At 36.0% G+C, this 11654-nt stretch overlaps 1 protein-coding gene across 1 annotated transcript; it reads left to right on the forward strand.

Annotated features, from left to right (window-relative positions):
• Positions 1-915: 915 nt before the first annotated feature.
• Positions 916-7363, forward strand: LOC118644842. The gene has a single exon (XM_036284495.1). The coding sequence runs from the start codon at positions 947-949 to the stop codon at positions 5369-5371; it is 4425 nt and encodes a 1474-aa protein (XP_036140388.1). The 5' UTR covers positions 916-946; the 3' UTR covers positions 5372-7363.
• The last annotated feature ends 4291 nt before the right edge of the window (positions 7364-11654 follow it).

The raw sequence follows: 11654 nt of genomic DNA on the forward strand, positions 1-11654 counted from the left end.
ATGAATTTTATTTGATGCAATTAATTACTAATAAACTACAGGGTCACGCTTACTCAGCCATCGAAGGCGCAGATCTTCGTAGCGTGCGCGATCTGACGCGAAGACTAAAAGAATTTTTCGGCCCGAACAAATCTGTTGACCAATACCGCGGAGAACTCGCAAATATCTACATGAAACATAACGAAGATATTTTTGATTACGTCGCTCGCGTCCAGGAATTACGTTCCGCAATTACTGACGGAGAATCTGATCGATACGGAAATATAACGGAAGATAAGAAAGCAGAAATCGAACATATAGTCAAAACAAATTTTATTAACGGCCTACCCCCAGACCTTCTAGTACGCGTTAAATTAGAAAGATGTTTCTCTCTTGAAGAATCCATTGTCACGGCAATCCAACTTTCGAAAACCCTCAAGGTAGAGAAGGCTCGTAAACAAATTAACCCTCCGTATCCTCCGCGTGCTGATTTCCCTAATCGCGCTCCACAACCTCGTTTGGTACCAAATTTACAAAATCAGAATATAACTTTACATCGTAACACCGCGCAACCATTTATTCGACCGCTTGTCCCTGGACAGCCCGGTCCCAACTATCCCACCGGTAAAATATGCAAATATTGTAAGACACCCGGTCACTTCATGAGTGAGTGTCGTAAATTCGCCTACCGTAAGGCACTAGAAAGCCAGAATCAGACTCAACAGCCAGTTATCTTGCAACAAAAGCCACAACAAAATAATTCGGGAAACTTCCCGGGCGTTCCGATGTCAGACGCCCGTCGGAACGACTCCGCAATAGCGCGTCCGACAACATCTCAACAGACTTCCGCAGCCACAATCCAAATCCCGCAAGCCACAGTTTCTACAACTTGAACGTAACAAAAGACGTTCACGCGTTACCCTCTGTCGACATTTCGTCCCCAGATCTAGTAAATCAATGCAATTTTATGCTTGATTCTGGATCTGCATTTAACTTAATAAAATCACGGTTCCTACAAGACCACATTACTATTAATATAGATGACATCGTTACATTCAAAGGCATATCCTCTGAAATAATTTCTTCGATAGGATCCGTTGAGATTTTATTACTCAACCAGCCAACCAAATTTCAAGTAATTCCCGACCTTGTTGGTCTTCCACACGATGGAATATTAGGAAACCCTTTCTTCCAGAAAAACTCTGTCAATATTAATTATCAAACTAAATCTCTAAGCTACCAAGATATAAAAATTCCTTTCGCTAACTCCGAAATCATTATTCTTAAAGCTAGATCAGTTACCCCATTTCATGTTAACATTATTAACGTAGAAAAACAAGTTGGATACTTACCTCTATACGCAATTGCCGATAAAATTTACCTGGGAGATGCTATCGTCACAAATTCCAAAGGAAAAGCTTACTTACCGATCTTTAATACATCAGACAGCGAACAAAAGGTACGAATCCCTTCCGTCGAACTACAAGATTTTGACACGGCAACCTCTGTTGAACAAGCTGCCTTTCCCCCTCATTTACCAAATCATTTACTAAATCCTGAGAGTCTCACACATTTAAAAAATAATATAGATAACATTGGAAGCGGCATCGAACCGCTTGAAGCCAATGTTAGTCTGGGTGATGAAAATAATTCTTTACACACTGTCAAAACCCGAGGGCATGCGACAGTTCCACTTAATCTTGAAACCCCCCTGAACCTTAATGGAGATAAAAAAGATAACGCTGTGAGATACCGGAAGTCTCCTAAAATCAACGTTAATCTTGATGACAATCTTCTTTCCCTTCATGCTACCGAGACCCGAGGGCACACGGTAGCCCCGTCATTGAGCCCGGTGACTTATAATAAGAGTATAGATAACATCGGAGGAGTCCGAAGATCTTCTAACGAGGCCGATGTTAGTCTTGGTGTCAGCTCTGTTCTTCAGCATGTTACTGAAACCCGAGGGCATTCAGTAATTCTTGCCAATGTTACTAATTCCGCTAATTCTATTAATTCTACTACTGCTAATTCAGAGACTCGTTCAAACCCACATACCAAAGGAGTCCGAGGACGTCCTGAGGTTCCTGCATACGATAATCCTGTATACTTTCATTATACGACTGAATGTCATCCCAAATGTACTCACTCGCTCGAAAACAATCGTACCTCAACAATTCTTAATCTACTCAGACTCGATCATCTAAATCCAGAAGAAATAGAAAATATTAAAACGCTAATCAATGAAAACGAAGATAGATTTCATCTCCCTGGTGATAGCCTCGAAGCCACAAACGCTGCTGAACACTTCATTCCAACCACTGACGATATACCAGTTCATACAAAACAATACAGATTTCCTCCCGTACATAAAGAAGAAATAAGTAAGCAAATTAACGATTTATTAATAAACGATTCCATAGAACATTCCACTTCTCCTTACAATTCTCCATTATGGATCGTCCCCAAGAAACCTGATTCTCAAGGAAATAAACGATGGCGACTAGTCATCGACTATCGGAACTTAAACGAAAAAACAATAGGCGATGCCTATCCTCTCCCAAATATTACTGACATATTAGATCAATTGGGATCAGCAAAATACTTTTCCGTGCTAGATTTAGCTTCCGGTTTTCATCAGATACCTATGGCATCCAAAGATGCCCCTAAAACTGCTTTTTCGACCCCATACGGTCATTACCAATTCAAGAGAATGCCATTCGGATTAAAAAACGCTCCCGCAACTTTCCAGCGCTTAATGGACAACGTTCTCTCTGGCTTACAGGGGAACGAACTCTTCGTTTATATGGACGATATCGTTATCTACGCAAAATCTTTACGAGAACACGAAATTAAATTCACCCGCTTAATGCAACGTTTAAGAAACGCGAATTTGAAACTCCAGCCAGATAAATGCGAATTCTTACGACACGAAGTAGCCTATCTTGGACACATAATTGGATCGAACGGCGTAAGGCCGGATCCCGGAAAAATCAACTCAATAATGAATTTCCCTACTCCCAAAACTCCTAAGAACATTAAACAATTTTTAGGCCTTGCTGGCTACTACAGACGCTTTATTCCAAATTTTTCTAAAACCGCAAAACCTCTCACAAACTTATTAAAGAAAAACAGCACCTTTTCGTGGCAAGTAAAACAAATAGACTCATTCAACACTCTTAAATTAGCATTGTGCTCTAATCCAATACTCCAATACCCCGATTTCACTAAGCCTTTTATTCTCACGACCGATGCATCCGGATATGCTATCCGAGGAGTTTTAAGTCAAGGTCCCGTCGGACAAGACTTACCCATTTCCTATACTTCGCGAATTCTAAATGCTGCAGAAAAGAACTACTCTACAATTGAAAAAGAATGTCTAGTTATAGTATACTGTGTTAATCATTTCAGACCATACTTGTACGGAAAACGTTTTACAATTATTACCGACCATAAACCTCTCGTTTGGCTAAACTCGATTAAAGATCCGTCTTCCCGCTTATGGAAGTGGCGCAACAAATTATCCGAATACGATTTTGAAATTAAATATAAAAAAGGAACTTTAAATAATAACGCAGATGCCCTATCGCGAAACCCACCTGAGAATCATGTTTTCCCATTAATAAACGCGGATCAAGACGATTCTTCTGATGAATCCTTATTCTTTTCTAGTAATAAAAACCGAACCACACCGCAGACCCCACCGCCAAATACTAATAACGAAAATCGCATTTCAATAGAAACTCACGACGATTACGTAGACATGAATGCATCACAAAATTCTAATCACGAAAATTTAGAGGAAATCTCCGACTATACCAAAAGTGATACAGATGACGACGAAGAATATTACGACGAATTACTTACTCCTATATCAACCCCTCATGAACAAATTCCGCTTCTTCCTCTCGCACTCCAAGAACCAACAATCGATAAAACTCGTGAAAACTTACTTAGCCGAAAAGATAACCATGTTATATTCATATACCTAAACGGTACTCCTTTTGATAACGGCGCGAAACAATATTCAGAAGCTAACTTACTACCGAACTACGAAAACTTAACTTACGAAAGAGCTAATGTAAGAACCATAAAGGGAAACACTGTAATTTCACTCCCTATAAAATTTAATAATCGTACACTATTAGAGCCACAAACTTTAAAAAATTGTTTTCAATCATTAGTAGACGTAATAACTGAATTAGAGCTCAAATCAATAAGCGTTAGTAAAACCGAATCTTTTGACGACATTCCATGGTCTTACGTCCTTAAGCAATTCAAAATTTATTTAACAGGAACTAACTGTCAAATTACTATTTGTGAAAATTTAATCCGAAATCCTGAGCCTCACGAACGTGAAGCATTGATCTTAGAAAATCACGCGTCCTCGCACGGTGGTCACAAAGGTGTAACGAAAACCTATAATCGGTTAAGACCACATTATTTTTGGAGCTCTATGAAAAAGGATATTTCAGATTTAATTCGAAAATGTAAGCAATGTCAAATTAAGAAGCTAACTAGAATTAAAACTAAAGAGCCCATGATAATTACAGACACTCCCGGAACAGCTTTCGATAAAGTTTCGCTTGATATAATGGGACCATTACCAATCACCATAAAAGGAAATCAATACATTCTAACAATGCAAGATTTATTAACAAAATATACCGTAGCCGTACCATTAAATGACGCCACGTCGGTATCTATCGCTGACGCATTTGCAAAGAATTTCATATGCATTTACGGTGCCCCGAAAGCCATACTCACAGATCAAGGAGCAAATTTTCTATCTTCCCTTATGCGATCTTTGACTAAGAAATTCAATATTCAACATTTTAAAACAACCGCCTATTATCCTCAGTCGAACGGTTCTTTAGAACGATCGCATCACGTACTAACCGAATATCTTAAAACGCAAATTGACAAGGAAGATAACTGGGACGACTATATTAACATGGCTTTGTTTTCTTATAATACTAGTGTACACGAACGTACAAAATTTTCGCCATACGAACTTATATTCGGCAAACTAGCTCGTTTACCCTCTAGCCACCCTCCTTTAGAGTCCAATAACGAAAATACGTATCACGAATATATCACAGATCTCGCGAATAGATTACACGAAACACGTGAAGAGGCTAGACAAAATTTAATTTCTGCTAAAGAAAGAAGCAAACGATACTATGACAGACACATAAATCCTCGACATTTTGAGGAAGACACAGAAGTATTTCTATTGAAAGAACCAAGTAAAGGAAAATTCTCTGATCAATATGTAGGACCTTACAAAGTAATTGAAAATCTCCCACCCTGCAACGTAAAAATTCTAATTGGCAAAAGACCACGCGTTGTGCATATCAACAAATTGAAGGTAGCACATTTGGATCCAGGATGAGCGCCTAATCATTATTTCTGTTCACAGATGCTTTGGCACCGTCGGCCAGGTCTTCCGGCCTGACATTTAACCACTCCTATAAAACCAGTCGATAAATCACCATTTTGGTACTGTGTACAAAACACAGGCTACCGCGAAAAAGTAACTAATTTTTGCCTATGTCTTAAATGTTTTAAACAAATTAGAACTCTTATAATTCGAGCCCAATATGAATTCGAAGCATCACATTTTGCCTTAAACTCTTTAACATACCACGAAGTAAATTGTCAATGCTTAAAATCAGTTACGAAAATTAAACCAATTAGAAATTGTTTTACATGTACCGATCGACTATGGCAATACCTACATGAAATCGATATAAGTGAACAGATAATAGATCATATGAATGAAACAACCTACGTGATTTCACGAGGTTCCTTTTATTAACGGGCATGCAAATACCATGCGCTTGATTCTTCGAGCAGCGGAAAATCAAGTGAATATCGAACTTACTGTCTCACCGGAAACACTAAGCTCGATCGAACATAATTAACACTTATTCAATCTAACATTTAATCCACATAATCAAAATACTAATAACCCATTTGCTTATTTAAAATCATAAAACTTAATGATACATTATAGATCCCGCCGCACAAAAAAAACACAAAATAAAGAAAATAACAAATAATGCTTATAATTAATTGTCCACATAACCGATTTACGCAAATCTATTTATACTTTAAATATTAATAATTAATAATAAGATCGCATGAAAACAAAATAGAAGTATTATACTAATCATATCCAATAACCATTCTAACATATTATATTAATCGCATTTTATCTACACTAAATCCCACCGCATAAAAAAAATAATAATAAAAAAAAAAAAACAAACATGTAATACTTATATCATATTAAATATTAGTTTTATTCTTATTAATATTATCTCGTAACGTTTTATAGAATACATATAATCATATAATATTACATACAATATATTACTTGCATTCAATTATACCTAGTACGCACATACGTATATACATACATTTTATTTTATAATTAATTAGGTAAAAATCGACGCTTTATATGACCAATCATAATCGTTACCACAGGATACGCACAGTTGCCTCGTTTCTTTTTATTATATACACATATATCGTTTGTTTATTCCGATACACAGTTACAATTAGTTTACTATATACCTTGCAATATGTAATCTTATACCACAAGCGCAATTTATACAAACTATTAATCCCACTGCAGTATAATAATTTTTATTAGTTGTAGTTACCACTAATCCCACCGCTGACAATAAAAACATAATCCCACCGCTAAAACAATAACCGATTAGCTTATTTCGCTACTAATCAATAAATTACACGTCATCGATCAATCAATATCGCGCTACGCGAATAAGGCACCGGAGCTGTCTATGCCGCCGATAGACTTCTCATATCGATTTAACGATTTGATTCATTTCGCCTTATTGCTACAAAGTACACATAATTCCACCGCAGTTAATAATTCTACTAGCTTTATCACTACTGCTTGATGTTAAGAAATAAAAATAAAATCCCACCGCTAAAATTTATATAAGCATATCTCACAATTAAGAAAGGGGAAACGAAAATACACTTATAAAAAAATATATAAATCCCACCGCCATTTGAAAGAGTCTCATTGATTGATCTGACCATACAAAATAATAAAAATATATATACATAATAAAATAAGAAATAAACATATATATATATTTATATCCCACCGCTTTACAATATGATGCAATGCTAACTACATAATATATCCCACTATAATATATATATCCCACCGCAATAAATATAACATAATAATATTAACCATATTAAATATTACTTTTAAAGATTATGAGTTTTAAACTATATTAACCATATTTAGCTTTATTTTCGCCTCCCGTATACTTACATACACATTTTACGAATAATAATCATAAATTATCCATACAAGGAAAAAGGAGTTACGCAAAAAAAATAAAATAAAAAAAATAATTCTTTAATTTTATTAAGTGCATTCAATATCGGCGTTGTCACACGAATAAACATAGGGAACATATATCATTACAATCTAATACTATTAACTTTAATTTTACTTTGCTTAAATTTTTATTTATCATTTTATCCCACCGCTATTAACATTATTTGCTACTATAAATAATAATATTTACTTAACAATATTACTTAACAATTTACTAATCTTATATATTATTAATACTACATATCCTACGCAAGTCAAACTAATTTACCTTGCGTTTTATTTTATTTTATTTATTAGATTACTAGCATTTATACTTATAACCTACTACACAATATACACATATCTTGCGATTCACAATCTTATATTATTGTACTCGATACTCTGATAAGCGTATTTACATATCCGTTCTCTGCCGTACATAAATCTCTATTACTATAATTATATTCAATACTATTTTATTAACATAGATATAAGGTTATTCTTGTTCTCCTTCTTACATATATTTTAGTTACAAGTTATAGGCCTACAATTGTGGTATAATATCTCATGAAATATCACGCTTTATTTTCAATCGTAATATAAACATTTATTTTGCAATATTCCTACAATTACACGCATATATACGTTACAATATACTACTTTATACCTTTATATTACATTTAATTTTATTACTATAAATACATATACGCATAAAGGATCATTAATAAAAATGAAGTCATTTATAATAGTTTTGACTTTCGTAATTAACGTTCACGCTTTAATCGGTTTCGATTGCGGCGGACGACACCTCAATATCACCGCTATATCATCGCTCGACGTAGGCGAGTGCGACTTGCAATACAAAAGGCCTAATACCACGGAAGTCTCTATTCAACTTCTACAATTATCTAATTACAATCAAGCTGAAGTTTTCCAGTGCAAAGTGGAAATTTCGCGAACAGTCTTTTATTGTGGAATGAACTCTCACATCTCCGCAGTCCACAACGGCCAAGCCGAATATATCCACGAAACAGGATATACCACATGCATGAGAATGTTCAACGACGGAACCATATCAATGGGACCAGGAGTTCTCCTCACAGGAATCAAAGCCAATCAAACGACTTACCGCAGCTTCACCCTTGGAGGAAGAATTGAAAATAACGGATACTGTAAGGGTACAGCACAATATTCCGACCCTTATGGATCATGGCCTGACGTCATAGTTCAAGCCAGCGCCAAAATAACCATTAAATCATCTATGAATCCCGTTCATCTCGAATCTGGAAAAATAAAATTACGCTCTGGAACAACCTGCACACTTGCTGATAGCTTTTGTCTCGACACGGATGACGGATATTCATATTGGAAGCCGATACCGACTCCCGCCTGTGGATTTAATCAATATGATGTCCTCTACGAAGGACCTGCAAATAAAACTACTGAAAGCGACAGTTCTGAATCGCCAGTCTACAGCCTCACGACACAAGACGTTACCTTCGCTCTAACCAGCCGAGGAGAGCAACCTCTGTGCGGTTATAATTTACTACGCACGGAGCATCCAAAATTATTTATAATGGAAATTAAAAACGGAGCTACCTTCGCTAGCCGTACCTCCATTCCGATACACAACCTCGACATCTTTGCATATCTAAACTCTAAATTTGTGTACGTTGAAAAACACGTACGTAGCCAGATGACATCTCTATACCATAACGTAATGACGCAAAAATGTGAGCTCGAAAGACAGGTAATCACAAACGCTCTATCTTTCGCTGCTTTACAACCTGACGAATTTGCATACAGACTCATGAAAGGACCCGGCTATATGGCAGTCAACACCGGAGAGTCTGTCCACATTGTAAAATGTATCCCAGTGGAAGTCACACTGAGAGAAACAACTGAATGCTACTCTGAATTACCGATAACCGTACGAAATGGATCGTTTTTCCTGACGCCTAGATCAAGAATAATTTCTAGGGTAGGGAACAAACGAGAATGCAGCAACGAACTACCGACATTATTTAGAATCGAGCAAACCTGGCTGCAATTCACGCCGAAACCCCAGGTCTTGCAATTACCGCCCGAACAACTTAAACCTCTTACTAAATTAACTTGGAACTACGCCAAACCAGCACCTCTAGCCGTCTCCGGATTATATGCCGATAAGGAAATTGAAAGGCTAAGAGATCATATTATGTTTCCCGCTGAGAAACCTGCACTACTTCACGAAATCGCTAGACGCATCACTGGACATGATATTGGATCAAATGCCGTATCTGTCTATAATCTCCTGGACGAAGAAGCCCTTAACAAAATAGCTGACAACACTGCTTCTCGCCTATGGAAGGGCTTTGTAAATTTCGGCTCAGCAACAGCCGGAATAATGGGCATTTTTATTATTATACGTGTCATCAAAGTCGTGATCGACACACTCCTTCATGGATACGCCCTTCATTCAGTATATGGGTGTAGTCTACATTTACTTGGAGCCCTGTGGAGCTCTATCACTCATCTGCTACTTCACTTGAGCCGCGGACCGACGCGGAAGCCCGATAAGGAAATCGAACAACGACCACAGCAGCCGCCGCAACCACCTCCGTTGCCGACGGCCTCTCCAGCATTCTCCCGCTTGAAGGATGCCCAGATATACGTAATCAACGAGGAAAATTTATCCGACACAAACAGGCCAGTTTGTTCTCATCAGAAGGACGACCGAATGAGCACAATCCAGGAAGAAGCCAGCGAAAATAATCCGGTAACGTCCTCATCAGATAACTTTAACGCCTACCTTTACAAAACTTTAAGAGATCGTTTCGACGATCTTGAACAAATCCCTTCTAAATCATCGGGATTCGTTCTAAAATAAGGGGGAGGTGTCACGTCCCGTGTAAATTTTTAATTTTTATTAATTATTTGCTTTATGAATATCCTTTATTCGTATATCTATTCATATATTCAATTATATTTTAATCAATTATATATTACTATTCATTTATTACACTATATTATATTCTTATCCAATTATTTTAATTATTCAGTTAATTACCTAATTCACTTATTATTCATATTATTATTCACATTATATATTCTTACATTTTATTATTATTTTAATAATCATATACTATCTCTATATTAACCAGTTAATACTTATATTATTATATTCTCTAACGTTCATAACTTTTGAACGACTATTTCATCTATATTAATCATTAAGACCATATAAAATGTTATATTCTTTAAGGTTACAATCGTTCGAAATCATAATGATAATAGTTAATTACCAAATCTACATTGAATATCGAATTATTCAATTAAATTAATCATACACCTTATGGTCGACACCTAAATTTAATATTGTAAAGGAATTGCATCAATAATCGTTTATTTTATTATAAAATTCTTTAAATTAAACTAAAATACTAAAATCTTATAAGTTACCGACTAACGGGATAACTCTACTATTAAAAATTTACCATTAACTTGTATACTTTGCCAATAGAGGGCCAACTGTCGATAACTTACCTGCGCTTACCATCAATAACCATTCCCTAATTACCGACAATGGTATACTTACCATTTGTTACAAGCGCCTACCGAATGATAAACCCGCCATACACAGCCATCATGAATTCCTGGAAATGCTGCTGTAATTCCAAGAATTCCCGAAAACTTTTGCCAATATCTCGAGAACCATAAGAGGTAGAGTTGCCAAATTCATTCCAAGAAACGTCGCAGACTTTGTTTATACTAAAAATCATGTTTCCAAAAATTTGGAAAAAACAATTATTTTTTGGGACAAATTTCACATTTTTTACCCAAAAACCGAAAACTTGCCAAAACGCTCCGTTTTACCTGATTCGACCGTAAATGATGTTCTTTTAAAAACTTCAATTTTCACCCCCACCCCGATTTTTCGGGAGGACCAAAATTCGGCCAAACATAGTCCTCGAGGTCCTCTATACGATGGTCCAAACCCCATCTCTTAATCTCTTACCGTTCACGAGATATAAATTTTTAAAGTGTCAAGGACGACTGCCAGAAAACCTTTATAAGTACTATAGGCCTTGAAACACAAGTCTCTCACCTTGAGAACCGTCATGGTACATGAGTACCCTTGTGAAGGTGAATGTAAAATCATTGCATCACTATCATGAAATATTATTAACAGTAGAATATTCATAAGACCATTGTAGAAGCCTAAATAATATATAAAATGGTTTAAACAATTAAATAATTATTAATATCAATTTTAGATTATTATTCCAAACATAAATATTAATTAACAATCACCTTTTTGCATAAATAC

The sequence above is a fragment of the Monomorium pharaonis genome, chromosome 3 (assembly GCF_013373865.1).
Source record: "Monomorium pharaonis isolate MP-MQ-018 chromosome 3, ASM1337386v2, whole genome shotgun sequence".
Classification (NCBI taxonomy): domain Eukaryota; kingdom Metazoa; phylum Arthropoda; class Insecta; order Hymenoptera; family Formicidae; genus Monomorium; species Monomorium pharaonis.

Excerpts from the sequence above, each read along its gene's own strand:
- LOC118644842 (XM_036284495.1), top strand. The coding sequence starts at position 947 with ATGCTTGATTCTGGATCTGCATTTAACTTAATAAAATCACGGTTCCTA.